Source organism: Lithobates pipiens, unplaced genomic scaffold, assembly GCF_037356315.1.
Source record: "Lithobates pipiens isolate NorthernLeopardFrog02 unplaced genomic scaffold, aLitPip1_a1.2 Scaffold_13, whole genome shotgun sequence".
Taxonomy (NCBI): Eukaryota; Metazoa; Chordata; class Amphibia; order Anura; family Ranidae; genus Lithobates; species Lithobates pipiens.
Window position 1 is genome coordinate 249,289,173 of NW_027507718.1, and position 19,015 is coordinate 249,308,187.

The 19,015-nt window shown below is 43.1% G+C and overlaps 1 protein-coding gene across 1 annotated transcript in view; it reads right to left on the bottom strand.

The window, feature by feature from the left end:
* The window catches only part of PPEF2 (protein phosphatase with EF-hand domain 2), a 102,557-nt gene that overhangs the window by 54,931 nt on the left and 28,611 nt on the right, over nt 1–19,015 (bottom strand). Inside the window, exons 6-9 of the mRNA XM_077476508.1 lie at nt 18,701–18,755; nt 17,907–18,082; nt 14,475–14,589; nt 9,296–9,342 (exon numbers count right to left, since the gene is read on the bottom strand). Of these exons, the coding sequence (XP_077332634.1) occupies nt 9,296–9,342; nt 14,475–14,589; nt 17,907–18,082; nt 18,701–18,755 (393 nt within the window). The remainder of the gene's footprint in view (nt 1–9,295; nt 9,343–14,474; nt 14,590–17,906; nt 18,083–18,700; nt 18,756–19,015) is intronic.

Consider the following 19,015-nt stretch of genomic DNA (forward strand, 5'->3'; position numbering starts at 1 on the left):
ACCTCAAAAACAGTCTTGATGAAAAACCAAAAATCACATACAGAAGAGCTCAAAATCTAAAAGGAAAAATAGCTTAGAATAAACTAAAGACACGTAAAACCAAACCAAACCGCACACCAACTTTTCTAACAACGTCAAAGGCATATACCAATGACGCAAGTTCAATTGCTTAACATGCAAATTTGTTCTGCACAAACAAAAACAGTTACCACAAAGGACAAAACTTACCAACTCGACAAATTCTATAACTGTTCCACAGAATTTGGGATATATTGCCTTTCTTGCCCATGTCACCTACTGTATGTAGACCGAACCACCAGAACACCAAGAAAAATATTTGGAGAACACAGACGTTCTATCGAAGAAAAGAAAAATCTGATGATTCCAAGACACTTCACGGAGTTCCACCAAGGGTCCACCAATGGCCTGCATGTTTGGATTATAGAGAACCGTGAACGCGGCCGAAAGTTTGCGAACCGCAAAGTTCGCGGTGGGCCCCATTGACTTCAATGACAGACGAACTTTAAAAACCTACATATTTCCAGCCACAAAATAATTACTAGCTGTGCACACATAGTCCCACCACATGGCCACTGACATAACACATGTATGAAGTGAATCTGGGAATCGACAACTACAAGCATTCTTTTTTTATATGTGAAATTTTGACAATTCAGGATGCAGGAGCGCTAGAAGGCAATGGAGGAGAGGAAAGGTCAGGGTAGGCTATGAAGAGGGTGCAGGAGATGATCACCAGCACCGTGATATAGAGCACTGACACCAGCACCGTGATATAGAGCACTGACACCAGCACCGTGATAGAGTGCACTGACACCAGCACCGTGATATAGAGCACTGACACCAGCACCGTGATAGAGTGCACTGACACCAGCACCGTGATATAGAGCACTGACACCAGCACCGTGATATAGAGCACTGACACCAGCACCGTGATAGAGAGCACTGACACCAGCACCGTGATATAGAGCACTGGCACCAGCACCGAGATATAGAGCACTGACACCAGCACCGTGATATAGAGCACTGACACCAGCACCGCGATAGAGTGCACTGACACCAGCAACGTGATATAGAGCACTGACACCCGCACCGTGATATAGAGCACTGACACCAGCACTGTGATATAGAGCACTGACACCAGCACCGTGATAGAGTGCACTGACACCACACCAGCATCGTGATAGAGAGCACTGACACCAGCACTGTGATAGAGAGCACTGAGACCAGCACTGAGACAGAGTGCACTGACACCAGCACCGTGATATAGAGTACTGACACACGCACCGTGATAGAGTGCACTGACACCAGCACCGTGATATATAGAGCACTGACACCAGCACCGTGATATAGAGCACTGACACCAGCACCATGATATAGAGCACTGACACCAGCACTGTGATATAGAGCACTGACACCAGCACCGTGATATAGAGCACTGATACCAGCAACTCGCTGCTGGGCCCCAAAAATATGACACCGCTCAACCTCTTCAAACAGGAAGGTACGGGCATATAGTACAGTGTGCTTTTTTTGTACAAGGAAGTGAGCCAAATGTAGAAAAAAGGTCTGTGTGCTCGTTTAAATAAATTGTTTATAGAGATATACATGGTCTACTGGTCACATGTGTTGAATTCCTCCGAGATCCATGCATCATTCATTTTCAGAAATGTGAGGTAGTCAACACTGTCGTGAGCTAGACGAGTGCGCTTATCGGTCACGATCCCCCCTGCTGCGCTGAACGTCTTTTCGGACAGGACACTGGACGAGGGGCAAGCCAACAGTTCCATTGCAAATTGGGAAAGCTCTGGCCAGAGGTAAAGCCTGCCCACCCAGTAGTCCAGGAGTTCATCACTCCTCAGAACGTCCACATCGGGCGTTAACCCGATGTAGTTGGACACCTGTCGGTCTAGGCGATCCCTGATGCTGGATCCGGATGAGACCTGTCGATGGGTCGGCTGAAAGAATGACCTCATATCAGAAGTCACCAACACATCTTCAAACCGACCTCTTCTTGCAGGCGCTGTTGGATTGGTACCCGCAACTCTTTTTCTGGGAGTGGGAATTGCTCCTCTGCCAGCGCACGCAAAAGCAGAATGCAGCATTTCTCGAAGCAAGGCCTATAAGTGCTCCATTCTGCCAGCCCTCTGTGATGGTGGTAACATTTCCACCATTTTGTGTTTGTACCGGGGGTCTAAGTACGTTGCCACCCAGTACTGGTCCTTGACTCCTATGCTTTTTATACGAGGGTCCTTGTTAAAACACTGGAGCATGAAGGCCCCCATTTGCACTAAACTGGAAGCGGTGTGGTGGCCAGGCTCCTGCTCATCATCCAGGATAATGTTGTCCTCCTCGTTCTCCTCTCCCCATCCTTGCACAACAACAGGGATCCCAGAAAGGTTTAAAGCATGCTCTTCTTGCTCCTCCTCATCCGCCCCGGCACCATCCTCCTCTGACCTCTCTTCAGACTCCTGTTGTTTCAGATAGAGTAGCCCCCCCTGGGAATTTATCCAGCATTGCGACTTCCTCATCTTCCTACTCCTGCTCCTCCATGGCTTGATTTGATCAATGACACGACGCAATGCACGCTCCTTAAAGAAGGCATAAGGTACCATGTCACTGATGGTGCCATGGCTGCGACTGACCAGTTTGGTGATCTGCATGCGTCACACATGAGCAGCCACTGGCGCGGTGAAAAAACCCCCAGCTCCCCAGAACCTGTTCTGCCGCAGAGTTCATACAGGTAGACGTTAACTGCACGTTTCTGCTGGAGCAGCCTATCAAGCATATAGAAGGTTGGGTTCCACCGCATCAGGCAATCACAAATAAGACGTCTGACCGGCAGATTGTGTTGCTGCTGAATGTCAGCAAGGCGAGCCATGGGCGTGTAAGATCTTCTCAAATGGGCCGAGATTTTCGCGCAAGATATCCTGGACGCCAGGGTATTTGACAAGGAATAGCTGCAAGACCAAGTTTAAGATGTGTGCCATGCATGGCACTTGCGTAATTTTGCCCTGTATCATTGCGCTAAGCAGATTGGCCCCGTTGTCAAACACCACTTTACCAACTGTCAATTGAGCGGTGTTAGCCACTGATCTGCTTGTGAACGCAAAGCTGAAAGAAGTGTCTGGCCAGTGTGGCTCTTGGCTTCCAGGCACAACAGACGCAACACGGCATGGCAATGTCTCACCTGGCATGTCGAATAGGTTCTGGGGAGCTTGGGCGGTGCAGCGGAAGATACGCTAGCAGGGGAAAAGGAGGAGTCAGCTGAGGAGGAGAGGGAGTACGATGGAGTAGGAGGAGGAGGAGAAGAAGAGCCAGGCCTGCATGCAATCCATGGCGGTAAAACCAAATCTACATGGGTGCCACGGGTTACATGCTTGACGGCCGTCAGAAGGTTCACTCAGTGGGCAGTAAAAGTGATATACCTTCCCTGCCCGTGTTTGCTAGACCACGTGTCTGTGGTCAGATGTATCTTGGCACCGACACTGTGTGCCAGAGATACATTCACTTGCCGTTGAACATGGCCATATAGCTCTGGGATGCCCTTCTGTGAGAAATACTTCCTTCCTGGGACCTTCCATTGTGGTATTCCAATCGTCACAAATTTTCGAAAGGCCTCCGAGTCCACCAGTTTATATGGCAGTAGTTGGCGGGCTATGAGTTCTGAAAAGCCAGCTGTCAACTGTTGGGCAAGAGGGTTATCTGGCGTCATCATTTTTTTACGCTCGAACATTTGGCCCACGGAAGCCTGCCTTTTTGCAGAAAAACGTGAGCTTGCCGTGATGGAAGGTGGAGTGGAGGACAATTGTGAGGAGAGAGGAAAAGGAGAAGTAGAAGACGAGACTGGACTGTGAGAGCCTGGAGTGTGGCTTTGTGTGTTCCGTTGCTCCCACTGGGCTCGGTGATGGCAGCTCATGTGCCTTCTTAAGGCGGTCGTCCCTAGGTGAGTGTTGGGCTTACCACGACTTATGCGTTGACTGCAAAGATTGCAGATAGCAACACTATTGTCATTAGCGGACACGTTAAAAAAAGCCCACACTGCGGAGCCATGTGTCGGCGTCTTGGGAGCGCCAGATGTGACCATACATGGTTGATGCCTTGCTCCTGATACATTCGCATTCTGCTTTGTCTCTCCTGCACAATCTAAGTTCTTCCTGCTTCTCCTCCCTATTTGCTGGTCCATATCTCCCCCTGAACTCCCCTCCTCTTCCTCTCTTGTGGGCACCCACGTGGCATCACTAGACACGTCATCTACGTCACCTTCCCCGCCACTATAATTAGAGATCTCGGAGTAGGCAGCAACAGTGGGAACAAACCTCCTCTTTGGGCTGATCTGGGTACTGTCGTCAGACTGCTGAGCGGCGGTTGCTGCTACCTCCTCTTCCTGATCCAATGCCAAGAGTGGCTGCGCATGGGAAATGTCTTGATATGGATCAGAAAATAATTCCTGTGACTCAAGCGGAAGGTATATGGTGGTGGTGGTGTTGGTGGTAGTGTCTTTGGGGGTGCACATAGCATAGAGTGAAGAAGAGGGTGCAGATCGAGAGGATGAGGAGGTTGCAGAAGAGTAAGGCTGAGTGAGCCACTCAACCAAGTCTGGTGCGTCCTTTGACGTAATCGCACGAAGAAGGTATATAACACCCCGCTTCAATCTGTTGTACTTGGGGGCCACTGGTCTATCACACCAGTTATAATACTTTTTTTATTGCGTTTGTCGCTCTTTGTAGTATCGCTGCAGAACCGCTCAGCAGTCACAATGCTGCACAGTGCAAATGCACTATACTATTCTTTCTTTATGTGCAAGTATTTTATACGTGTATTACACACCTATATACTGCACACCAAATAGTACACCTATACCAGTCCTTACAAGGACCTTTGTGGACCAAGTAGCTAGTGATTTGCAGACTGTACCTCAGTCCCTACACTGATAAAGGACTGCTGCAGAATAGGGCAGCAATCTGCAGCAGTGCACCACAACCCTCCAAATAGTACACCTATACCAGTCCTTACAAGGACCTTTGTGGACCAAGTAGCTAGTGATTTTCAGACTGTACCTCAGGCCCTACACTGATAAAGGACTGCTACAGAATAGGGCAGTAATCTGCAGCAGTGCACCACAACCCTATATATTGTACACCTATACCAGTCCTTACAAGGACCTTTGTGGACCAAGTAGCTAGTGATTTGCAGACTGTACCTCAGTCCCTACACTGATAAAGGACTGCTGCAGAATAGGGCAGCAATCTGCAGCAGTGCACCACAACCCTCCAAATAGTACACCTATACCAGTCCTTACAAGGACCTTTGTGGACCAAGTAGCTAGTGATTTTCAGACTGTACCTCAGGCCCTACACTGATAAAGGACTGCTACAGAATAGGGCAGTAATCTGCAGCAGTGCACCACAACCCTATATATTGTACACCTATACCAGTCCTTACAAGGACCTTTGTGGACCAAGTAGCTAGTGATTTGCAGACTGTACCTCAGTCCCTACACTGATAAAGGACTGATGCAGAATAGGGCAGTAATCTGCAGCAGTGCACCACAACCCTATATATTGTACACCTATACCAGTCCTTACAAGGACCTTTGTGGACCAAGTAGCTAGTGATTTGCAGACTGTACCTCAGTCCCTACACTGATAAAGGACTGCTACAGAATAGGGCAGCAGTCAAGTATAATATTCTTTCTAGATTTGGAAGAAAGTATATTATACTTGTACAACCCTATATACTGTACACCTATACCAGTTCTTAAAAGGACCTTTGTGGACCTAATAGTAATAGCTAGCTAGTGATTAAACTGACTGTCCCTGCTGCACACAGCGTCCTGTCCCTCCCTGCACTGACAAAAGACAGGCTGCTGCAATCACCAACACAGCAGTGCACTTAACCCTATATACTGTACACCTGTACCAGTCCTTAAAAGGACCTTTGTGGACCTAATAGTAATAGCTAGTGATTAAACTGACTGTCCCTGCTGCACACAGCGTCCTGTCCCTCCCTGCACTGACAAAAGACAGGCTGCTGCAATCACCAGCACAGCAGTGCACTCAACCCTATATACTGTACTACACTTATACCATACCAGTCCTTAAAAGGACTTTTGTGGACCTAATAGCTAGCGATTTGTGTCACTACAGTCTCTCTCTGCTCCACACAGCGTCCTGTCCCTACACTGAAATAAGAATGTAAAATGGCCACCAGATCAGGTCTATTTATAAGGTAGGGGGAATGTCCAATTGTCCATGTGCTGAAATGTCTCAATTGGCTGTCCTGTACCCCATGATGGATGTGTCATCATGGATCAAAGTTCTTTCACACTGTAAACACATATGTCCGCCAGGCGAACAGAGGCAATAGTTCGCCGATCGGGCGAATCGCGAACACGCAAAATTCGTCGCAAAACGACCGCCGGGCGAACAGTTCGGCCATCCCTAATCTTAACATTCAATCTGATATCACCTATGGTATTCAGTGAGTATATGATAGTCAAAACTAACCCCATTCTATAGCGATACTATATCCTGCTCTTTCTATATATATGCATATATGTATGCACAACATTAGTGTCTGCATATTTGCATAGCTGTATATCCTCCAGTTCTATTCTTATGTTTATGTTTAGTCCTATTTTTATTATTATTTATTTTTTTATTTTTATTTTTATATTTATTTTTATTTTTATATTATATATTTATATTTATTTTTATTTTTACTAATTATTATCTATTATTTTTTATTTCCATTCCAATTTCTATTTTTGTTTTTATCTTTATTATTTTTTATTCATTTTTCATCTCTACATTTTTTCCATATTTTTCCCCCACATTTTTTCCATATTTTTCCCAGATTTTTTTCGTATTTTTTATTAATCTTAATTTTATCGTTATTTAAATGTTTCTTTTTCTTTACTTTTTACTTTATTTATCATTTTTCCACTCACTTCCATCTTCATTTCCATTTATTGTTTTTTTAATATATTTTTTACTATTTTTTCCTATATTTTTTTCCTTTCATTTTTTCTCCGTCCCATGCCGAACTTACATACTCCCGCCCCCCCCCCCCCATTCTTTATTGTTTTGTTTTACCAAGATTACTAATGTCTTTGTTTCTAATAACAATCATTCAACTCGCCCTGTGTATGGCCTGCATTTGGATTCCAATGCTGGTTGGCCAAAAGTTACACCCCTCTGATAACGTCCCTTCCCCTCCTCTCTTTTCCACTTCACTCCATATATAAACACTGCCAGCTATGGCTGCACCCAATGCCTGATGAAGGAGCATGCATGCTCCGAACGCGAGCACTGTAGCCACGCCCCTCGATCTCAAGCGGCTGATGTTCTCCACCTGCTGACTTGCTCATTGTGGGACACACACACCCCGGAAGCGACTGGGGTCTGATTTCTTACTACAAGCCCAGCAAGAAACACCGGATGATAGCTGAGGATGGCCACGGAGATCTATTATGCCTGTTTTTATCTACTCAAATGTGAGTGCACATCTTTTAAATTATAAATAAAGTCATGTTTTATTAGACATACTACTCTCAGAGCGACGCTGCTCTACCTCTCTTTTCTTCTGAGGTTTGGGCTTTCCAGCCCATTTGACATAGACGGCGCACACTTGCGCAGTAGCGCGTTAATTCGCACCTGCGCAGTGTGGTGAGCCAGACCAAATGACGTCACACGCCGCCGTCAGGCTTCCGGGTTGGGGAGTTCATTTAGCAGGCCTCGGCCCACTGGTGAGCACCGCGGATGTTTCTCTCCGGATAGAGGGACCCCTTACCAGGAATTACTTCATATTTAATGAACCTTCAGCTTCCAGCTACCCACCGATGATTTCAAATTACGACACATTCCAGCCACCACAATCTGAGATACCTTATATATGGTCTTGCTGCTTGCATTCCTTTTTTCTGCCTGCCATGCCCTCTTCTTTTCCCCTCTGGAGCTTTATACATATTTTTTGAATAGATCTTTAAAGATATCAAAGCAGGTAGGTTTTGATTTTCTAACTATTAGGTATATATGCACTTCCTTTCCTTCACTACCCATTCCTCTCGGCCCCCCTTTTCTCCCCCCCTCACATCCTAACCCAACAACCTACCCACCCTTCCTTACAACACTTCCCCCCCCCCTCCCCTCCTCCCTTCTTTTTCCCCCATCCATCCTCTCTTCCCCCCTCCCCCTTCTCCTTTGCCTCCCTCCCCCCCTTTATTCCCCCCCGGGTGTTTCCCCTCTCCTTCCCCCCCCTTTCCCTCCTTTTCCCTCTTTCCCCCTTGTCTCCCCCTTTGCCTCCCTTCCCCCCTTCCCCCTCCCTTTTTCTGTCTTTTATTTATGCCTTTTTCTGCCTTTTTCATTTGTCCCTTTTCTCATTTTCACCCCCCCCCCTTACCCCCGGCCATAACAACCCCCCCCCCCCTTCCCGATGCACTATACAATCCCTTTATGGGTAATATTTGAACAACTGCTCTGTATATATCTATTCCTACCCCTATTCATTTCTGCATAGCCCCCCTTGTCCGCCACAGGGGGAGCTTTTTGAAAAGCTGGGCTTTGTACCTGGCAATTGACCTGTTGGGTAAGCAACTTCTCAACGTTACCGCTAAGCTCTATCTGTACATGCTATGCTTTTGTAATTATGATTATGTGTTCTTGTGTTTTATTTGACTTTGTTTTATAGATTATTCCTCCTGATGAAGCGGTCTATGTACCGTGAAACTAGTAGAGGACTGGTTAATCTATGAAAAGCTCCATCAACAGGTCACTTGGGGAAACCTTTGAGTATTTGTATATTGTTTTTTGAAACTTTTTAAATGTGATTTATGTATGTCTTTTTATATGTAATAAATTAATACATTTTTATTGTAGATTTATTTTTTGTGTAACAATACCGAGATAGTCCACCACGAAACTTTGTGGGTTGGAGTATATGTTTGGCTAGTCTCAGCAACTGTCCTCACACTTATATCCATTCCCTTTATTCCAGGTACAAAAGAACAAAACGTGTACAAAGTCTTACTGTTAATTTTCTTTTGTCTTTATTGCTTTCATTTCCTAATCTTTCTTTAATTATATTTATTAAATAAATGATTAAAGGCAAAATATTCTTCCTATTTTTATTCAGGTAAATCACCTTTATCTGTAGACACTGCTTGAATAAAAATGTTATGCTTGCTTGGGTTGGAACATTGTGTGCCTATGTATGAGCTCATCGATAAAGCATATTTTAGAACAGTACCATAAAAATGCTTATTCTTACCACACACCTTGTAAAATATCAAAAATAAATCATCCAGACGCCCATGCAGGTCTCCTTGAGACAAAACAGAACATTAAAATTAACATGCATAGGATGAAGGAATTAATTTTTTTTGTTTCTTTTGTTACAAATATTGAAGTAAGCAATAATAAATCTATACAATACAATATTATGCTTTTTCCCTTACCCATTATTTAGAAAATATATAGTTCATGCGCTAAAAAGAAAGATTAAATGCAGAAAACATTTCAAGAATTGGTGATAATATTTTTCTATGATATGATTTGCCTTTTTACATGTAACTGAGACATAACTTACACCCAATTACAATATACAGTGTACATATGCACATAATACACATATACTAATATATACACATGCCGGATACTGTATATAATTTACAATGTAGTAAGGTCTCCTTCTCTGTTAAAGCCTCTATGGAGCTTTGTAGAGGAGGGAGGGATCTTGTGATTATTGGCTTTGGCTTGACCATGATGTTTCCTGATTGTTAAGGAGCGCCTGCTCCTAACGACCGGTACACATTCCACAAATAGTGCATGCCGGGAGCACTACTTAATTTCTGCATGTATTTAATTATTTTTTTCCTTCTGTGAATGGAGTTTAATGCCTGTTCATACAGTATTTACACAGTGTTTTCAGCCTCTTTCGGTAAATACCGCACAAACGGTCTAGTGAATTGACAGTTTAAGGATCTTAATGTAATTGTCAATAAAAACCTTTGACACTTATGAAATGCTTGTAATTATATTTTGGTATACCATAGTAACATCTGACAAAAAGATCTAAAAACACTGAAGCAGCAGACCTTGTGAAAATTAATAATTGTGTCATTCTCATTTGGCCACGGCTGAATTCTCGGAATGCAAGGATCAGGAGTGCATTGCGCTCAGAATGCAGTTATCAGGAGTGTCAGAATGGAGGAATCAGGAGTGCATTGCTCTCAGAATGCAGGGATCAGGAGTGCGTTACGCTCATAATGCAGGGATCAGGAGTGCGCTGTGCTCAGAATGCAGGGATCAAGAGTGCATTACACTCAAAATGCAGGGATCAGGAGTGCGTTGCGCTCAGAATTCAGGGATCCTTCCCACTGCATCCTAACTGTGCACAAAGGAGATCGAGAGGCAGCACAGTTCTGGACAGAGGGTGGGAGCAGGAGCTGGCAGAGTGACTTTTCATATTAACAAGCTGGTGATTGGTTTCTTGGGACCTAGCAACCAATCACCTGTGGGTTAGCTTGAAAAGTTAACTTGGCCAGCTCTTCCCCTCGCCCTCTGTCTTGAGCTTTGCTGGCTCTTGCTCTCCGCTGTTCACTGAAGATGGCGGTGGAGGCAGAGGCAGGGGGAGAGAGAGAAGGACTGAAGGCGTCGCAAGGGAGGCTCAGGGCAGAGAGAGAAGGCAGGAGTCCCCGGGGTTTGTCCATTGGCAACGTTTTTTTTCCCTTAACCATTTCAGTCTCGGAAGGATTTGCCCCTTCATGAGCCATTTTTTGCGATACGGCACTGCATCGCTCTGACAATTGCATGGTCATGCGACGTTGTACCCAAACAAAATTTATGTCCTTATTTTTACACAAATAGAGCTTTCTTTTGGTGGTATTTGTTCACCTCTGCGTTTTTTACTTAATATCCCAAATTAAAAAAAAAAAATCCTTCCTTAGTTTAGGCAGATATACATACTTCTACATATTTTTGGTATAAGCGTATATTGATTGGTTTGCACAAAAGTTATAGTGTCTACAAAATAGAGGATAGATTTATGGCATTTTTATTATTTTTTTTTACTAGTAACGGCGTCGATATGTGATTTTTATCGTGACTGCCACATTGCGGTGGACTGATCGGACACTTTTGACACTATTTTGGGATCACTGACATTTAAAGACTGCCGTTGGATGTGAGGAGCTGGACTGCTGCCTGCAGTACACTGCGCCAAAAAGCGGTATACTCATGCCCTCTTACATCCACCTAATAAATCTACTGAATGTATGGACCGAAGACCAAGTTGCAGCCTTGCAGATCTGTGCCATGGAGGCCTTACTGCTCTAGTTGAGTGCGCTTTAACCTGTAAAAGGAGGAATTTTCTTTTCCCAACCATAGTCCTGAACAATAACTTGTCGAATCCACCTAGCTATAGTTGACTTTGACGCTGCCTGGCCCTTTCGTGGACCGTCTGGTAACACAAACAGAAAATCAGTCTACCATATCTGAGCAGTTGCTTCCAGATAGATTACGCCTGCTCTAAAAACATCTAGAGAGTGTAACAATGTTTCCTGGCGGATCTGGAAAAAAGTATGGTAGGACCACATGTTGGCTTAGTTGGAACCCTGATACCACCTTAGTTAAGAAAGCCGGGTGAGGACACAACACCACCCTGTCTTTGTGAACAATTAAGTATGGCTCTTTACATAAAAAAGCCGCTAATATGATACCCTCCTGGCAGAGGTTATGACAACAAGAAAAAAACAACTTCTTGGTCAAAAGACACAAAGATACATGGTGTAATGGTTCAAAAGGCTGTTTTTGTAGGACAGACAAAACCAAATTCAAATCCCATGGATACACGGAAGGCATGACTGGTGGATTTAAACACGGTGCCCCCCAGATAAAGGTCCAGACTAGGGAATGAGAGGCAAAAAATACAGACAAGGCCGAGATCTGCCCCCGGATAGTGCTCAAGGCCAACTTCATTTCTACTCCTGATTCAAGGAAAGTGAGAACTCTGTCAATGGCATACCTCCTAGGATGCTATCTCTTGGACTCACACCAGGAGACATATCCTTTACAGATTCTATAATAGATGAGCCTAGAGGGTGGTTAGGACTGGATCTGAGATCCCACCCTTTTTTAGGATGTGGGTCTCAATAGCCAAACCGTCAAATTCAGTTTTTGTAAGGAAAAATTGAATATTGGCCCCTGTGGAAGAACCCATGGCCTTCCAACTGCCATTCACACAATCTCTGATACCAGGACCTTCTGGGCCAAGCCAGGACTACTAGAATTACTGGCTTCCTTTCCCGCTTGATCCTATGAAGGAACCGTGCAAGAAACAGAACTGGAGGGAATGCATTGATCAGAGAAAACTGATCCCAAGGAATTATCAAGGCATCTGAGCCTAGTGCTTGACACAAAGTTGTCTAGCTTCTTGATGAACCTGGAAACTAGCAGATCTACATCCAGGGTACATCATCTCTGGCATATGGCCTGAAATACGGTGGGGTGTAGAGACCTGGGTACAGCTGCTGGCGGCTTAGGAAATTCCGCCATGCAAAATGTTTCTACCCCTGGAATAAGATTGCAGATAGGCAAGGAAACATGTCTATCTGTCTAACAAACAAATGGTTCACCTCCCTCTGGGCATCCAGACTCTTGGTGCCCCCTTGGTGACTGATATAGGTCACTGCTGTAACATTGCCGGATTGTATCCAGAAAGGGACCCCCTTGTGACCTGTATGTCCAGGCCCTGGGGGCCAAACGTACTGCCCGGTAAAGACACCCTGCTTTGGGCTGTGCCTATGACTATACCCAAAAAACTCCAGCCTCCAAAGGGGCTGCAAGATGATTTCTCTAAGTTGAGGACCCAGCTTAAGTGCTCTTAAGTTTTTACTGTATTGAGCACATTGAGTCTCTTTGGGCTGAGAATGTACCTTAGACTGGGATCCTAACCCAGGAGTTCCAGATACTTGACCATGCTGGACGAACCTAGGTCCAGCCATGCAACAGACTGATCTCTCGGCAGCAGACTGCCTTTGGCATGCCATTACTGCTATACCCTGGCCTCTTAGACCCGCTAGAGGCGGGGCCTAGTATTCTTTAAAACTCAAGCATGGTGGCTAACCCAAGGGTAAGCCTAATAACTGGAGGAGGTGCTGTTTCCCTGTGAAACGCAGACAACCTCTGCAGTGTCATGGAAATAAACACATATGCAAACGGCTCGTATGTGTATGTGGCAAGAGTAAATGCCCTAGGCCTCAATAGAAGCGTGCATTCATGGAAGCATGAATTTCTTACAATATGTTTAAGGCAAAAACAAAAAGCATGCATCTCTGAATGTGTAATTTACACATCATGTATCCAGACAGACACGTATTCTTATGTGAACATAAGCTAAATTAACATGCCTCATTATGAAACCATGAAAATCTAGGCGGTCATGCAACTTATGCGATTCAGCATTTTTTATGCGATTAAACATTTTATGCATTATAAGCACTACTGTGTGACCAAGGACTCTTGTGTGATCAAGCACCCCTGTGCGATCCAGCATCTTATATGCAATCAAGCATTTTTATGCGATTTTTAGGCATTTTTGTAAACCAAACTTCTTTGTGTTACCAAGTATCCTTGGGTAATCAAGGACTCTTGTGAGATTAAACACCCTTGTGTGATCTCGCATTTTTATGCAACCAAGCATTTTATGCAGTTTATGCCTTTCTTGTGAAAACAAGCCTTTCTGCGTGACCAAGCATCCTTGAGCAAACAAGGACTCTTGTGAGATCAAGCACCCTTATGTGATCCCGTATCTTTATGAAAAACAGGCACTTATGCGTTTTTTGGCAATTATGCGATTTTAAGCATTTATGCAATTTTTAAGCATTTCTGAGCAAACAGGCACCTAAATGATCAAGCATCCTCATGCGACTATGCAAGTCCACTACAAACAGAAAAACATTTATCTCTATATGAATAGCATGTTCTACCACATGCATCTTGTACAATCCAACTCATGTATTTATGCAAATATGTGGATTGATAACCAAAAAAGGAAGTTATCCTCCGCTAACATGCATTCCTGCACTCATGCAATTGATTGCTTGTGTCTTAGCAACAATGTGCACAGAACTGTGCATCTCAGTAGTTGTGCGTTTGGCGGAGCAAGCACCTGCATGAGGACCTTGTGGAGGTTTTTCACCTCTTAGTAGCAATGGACGGACTGGAAAGATACAAGAAACCTAGGCAGAGTAGGCTGAAGTTAAGTATCCATGTCCCATGCCAGCCAATGAAGAAGGCCACAGACTGCCACCCAGAAGAAGCTGGGTAGAAGATGCTGATGTTGGCGAGGAACATTGGACTGTTGAATGAGAACTAAGTATCGTGGACTTTAGATCCACTTTAATACTTGAGCTAAGCAAGCATACTAAAAGCAATTTTTAAAGAATATTTTCTTACCACAAATAGTTATTTCTTTGCTGTAACTTGTCATGATGCGTTTTATATTTGGCAGTTGTTTAAGATGCTTTCTTGTCTCATTTAAAAGATGTAGCACATATCGAGCGTGGAGCTGCTACTGGGAGGAAAAGTTTGAGAATCAGATAATAACAATACAACCAAGAACAGTTTCTCAGTTTCAAACACTTGATTTCAGAGGTGAATGATTTACTAAAGGCAAATTGGCTGTTCACATTACAATAGAATTTTCCTTTGGCTTAGTTAAGTGATAATTCACTTCAAAAAGATTTTTTTTAATGTTATTTTAGGTTTTGCTTGGAGTTTGCAATTTACCATTTGGAAAAAAATCCATATGTCTAGTGCAGCAGTACGTGCTATGTGATATCTCAATATAGTGGTATTCAGTGACAGTACAGTTGAATACTTGCTTACTGGGTACATATACTCCCTTCCTGCCCAGGCCAATTTTCAGCTTTCAGCACTGTCACTCTTTAAATGACAATTGCGCAGTCATGCGATGCTGTACTCATATGACATTTTTATAATTTGTTTCACTCAAATAGAGCTTTCTTTTGGTGGTATTTAGATGGACACTACTTAGCAGCACTGGTGGTCACTGCCTGGGACCGATGTCCCTCTTACAGAAGCCGGAAGTTGGCTTTATTCTTTTCTCCTCATGCTGCCAGCGTGAGGGAAAAAAAATGCAGATGATCGGCTTCTGTTTACATCATGTGATCAGCTGATCTGCCCTTTACTCCGATCTGTGATCAGCCGAGTCCTAAAGGGGGATGCAGGAGGTGCGTGGGCATCTCCCGGCATTTTAAGCCTGTGCTGTAGCTGTCTTTGGGCTATATCCTGGGGCGCCAAGTGGTTAAAAAAAAAAAAAAACACTTTACAAAGAAAACATTTATTTTCCTGTGTGAACAGTGTCTACTCCTTTAGTAAATCAGCACCACTGCCTGTCACAGATTGGCTGCGGTGCTGATCTGTGTCTTACCTGTTACTGCTGTAGGTTGTCTGGTTCCTGTTGTTCCACAGCTTGTGTTCAGATCCTGCTGCACTCAGCAGTTATGGTGTTGAAGGCTTCACCTGTTGTCTTTTATATACTTCCTTACTGCTAATTCCTGTCCAGCCTCCCATGTGCTTCTCTATTTAAATTTCACTCAAACCAGTTTCTGGTTGCTTGAGCAACACTGCTTTAACCTGACCTCTCGTGAACTGATCTCTTGTGTACCGACTGGGCTAGTTCTCTTGATTACATTGTCTGCTGCCCGCCTTGACCTTGGCTTGCTATCCAGCTCTCCTTTGCTTCATCCACCCATCCATTTGTGTCTGACAGTGTCTTCTGGTACTCCCCTAGCGAGCAGGGTGAACCCGGAGGTCGTGACCTGGGGTCAGCACGCAGCTAAGCCCAGACCCTCGTGAGGGGGTCCCTGGCAGAATACCGGCTGGTCCTTACACTCCACACCCTGGAGGATCCTGTGTCACCTGCTTGCCTGTGGGCTCACTGTAGTAGTACCGTGACACTGCCTTCTTATATCTCTAGGGACTTAAACTGTTACTAAACCCAGGGCCCTGCATTCACTATATCTGGTATCCAATAGTACACAGAACATGGAAATGCAATAGTTTTAGTAAGCAGAAACTGCTAAATAATTTTTTTCATCAGCGGTTAGAGCAGTCTTGTGACTTCTAGCAGTGTCTAGTTAAAGCTGCAGTTCCCCTGACTCTCTGTCTGGACAGTGCTGATTGGCCTGGTGCTGATCACATGCATCCTCCCAAGAAAAAAAAACTCTAGCAATACACACCAAACTGAGCATGTTCAGCTTGTCCTCAATGCTCTGTTCTGTCAGGAGATGGTTTAGGGACTATGGCAGAAGGGGAGGGACAGAGAAGACAGGATAAACAGCCTTTTTTACACAATGCAGAGGATTAACCCCTTGGGTTCTACAGTGAGTAAAACAAGCATGGTTTACTGCATACACAAAATAAAATTAAAATAAAAGTGTGCTGTCAGTTAAAAGATATCAAACTCTATCAATAGTGACCACAGTGATAGTCAAATCAATGGGGTGAATTATCATGCTCAAACTAGCAAATTGGTAACAGTGAATAAAAACAAAAATATAACAAACCTGTGTCATCCACATAAAATGTGTCACTTAGTGTTCATATTGTTCGTTACTCAAAATCTACTGTGCAATATGTCTCAAAGACACCGATGTGATATATCAACATAAATGTCCAATATTGAATAAAAAATGTTTTAAAAAAATGGTGTCCAAATCAATAAAAAAAAAAAGACACACAGATGAGTAAAGGTGCACCGTTACCAGTTTTCCTTCATATTGGCATCCAATAAAATGCTTCTGTGTTCCACTAGTGCTCAAAAATAGAAAAAATGGCCTCTTATCAAATCTCCATGATCTCTAGATTATAAGAGATCATGAACAGCATGAATTCCGGAGCTTCCTTCAACCTTCCAGGTTCAGCTGTACACCGACACTGTGTAGAAGTGGATCATATGTTCAACCATAGATGCCTCGATCTGCACACCAGATCTCGTTGTGAGCCTCAAGCCAGCTATTCTTAGTATTGGGCCATGTTGTATATATATATATATATATATATATATATATATATATATATATATATAAAATATAAAGAAGGAAGCCGTGTAGTATGTCCAAAAAATAAATGCACTTACAGCAATTAGATAAAAAATAAGCGTTAGAGAGATGAGTCTGACTACAGCTTACACCGCCAAGTACAGAGCACAGTAACATCTCCGCTCCTATCTCCTTCCAACGCGTTTACCCGTATAAGGCTACATCTGGGATTGGAGAGCACTGGTGGAACACAGAAGCACTACTGGATGTCATTATTAAGGAAAACTGGGAACAGTGCACCTCATCTACTCATCTACATCATACTGTTTGTCTTTTTGAGTTTGATATATTTTAACTAACAGCGCACATTTTATTTTGATAGAGTTTGATATCTTTTAACTGACAGCGCACATTTTTATTTTGATAGAGTTTAATATCTTTTAACTGACAGTGCACATTTTTATTTTTGCCTGCTTTCCAGTATTCAGGGAATTTTTAAGTGCAGCAGTCGGTTGTTTTTATATTTATTTTAGTGCATACACAGACTGAATTTACTGTTGTGTGTACTGTTTAGTAGCACTTTGAGTGGAATGATTTGTTCGGTTGCAGTCCTCCTATGCTGCAATTGGAGGACTGCAACCATTCATCCATAGCTGAACTCTTAGAGTAGGCTAAAGTAACCCCTTGTGAGGTTGTTAACTTAGGTTTCAAAGATCTTGTATCCTTTAATGTATCATACAATAATTAATACAGAATAATACAAATAAATGTTGAAATGGCGCATTCTGAGATGCACTAGACTAAGTGATCAAGTTATACTTACTTGCTTCTGTTTGAAAGACTCCACTAAGGCCGCTGCATGGCTTGGCTTTAAAGGAAAGGTCAGTTTAGGACCCATGTAAGACTCTGGCACCTCAATAGATTCATAATCACAGTATTTCTCCAACTCAGTGTCTTTCAAGTTTTCTTCTTCAGTGAACATACGGCAGATAAAATTCCCTTAAAGAAGTTAGAATGTCACATAACAATTTAGAAACCGGGTGCATTAAGGCAGGATAGCACATCAATACACAAAATATTCTGGCTATCCATTGTTATTTTTAATTAGAATGTATTTATCAACCCATATGTATGAAGATGGGAGTGTCAAGAGTTCATTGTTGTTTACTGGAGAATGATCCAAGCATTAGAACCCCAATAAAGCTCACTATATACAAGAACCATGCACCATTTAAAATGGTTGCATGGCAGCTTATTATTTCTCTCTCGTCCGTCGAAAATATTTCTATAGATACAGCATAATCAGCCATGTCCTAGAGTTCTTAGAGGATATTGAACCATTCACACCAATCTCTGCTTTTATATATGAGCCCCCATCCCCACATGTACCCATATTACATGGAGCACAGAAAGCTATTGCTACATATTTTTCTTTCCAAGGCTCGCCATTGACAAGAGGCACCAAATGTAGGATGCCTCCAATAAAAGGTTTTTCCCACAAAGCATATAACAATTCACAAAGGTTTCTGCAGGGACCCTCTACTTAACAGATCTGGGGAGAAAATATCTTGCTTGTTGCAGTCACAAACACTTCAATTTAATTGATTAGAAACTTACTCTCCTTGCTATCTGGAGTGAAATGGTCCATGAGAAAGTTGAAGAAATCATAAAGCTGTATAAAATTAAAACAAACGTTAGAGAAAACGAGCAGGAAGGAAAAAATTAACATGAACTAGAATATAGACACATTTTATAAGTTCCACGTTTAATTTAGTACTTATCTTAATGCTTTACCAAATAATAATAATAATATTAATAATAATAATGAAAAAATAATACACTTTCAAAATATAAAGTTACACTGTGTCATGGGGGTGTTTTGTAGTGAGATTAGTATGAATTTTTTTAATGTTTGCATTTTTGTATTTTATT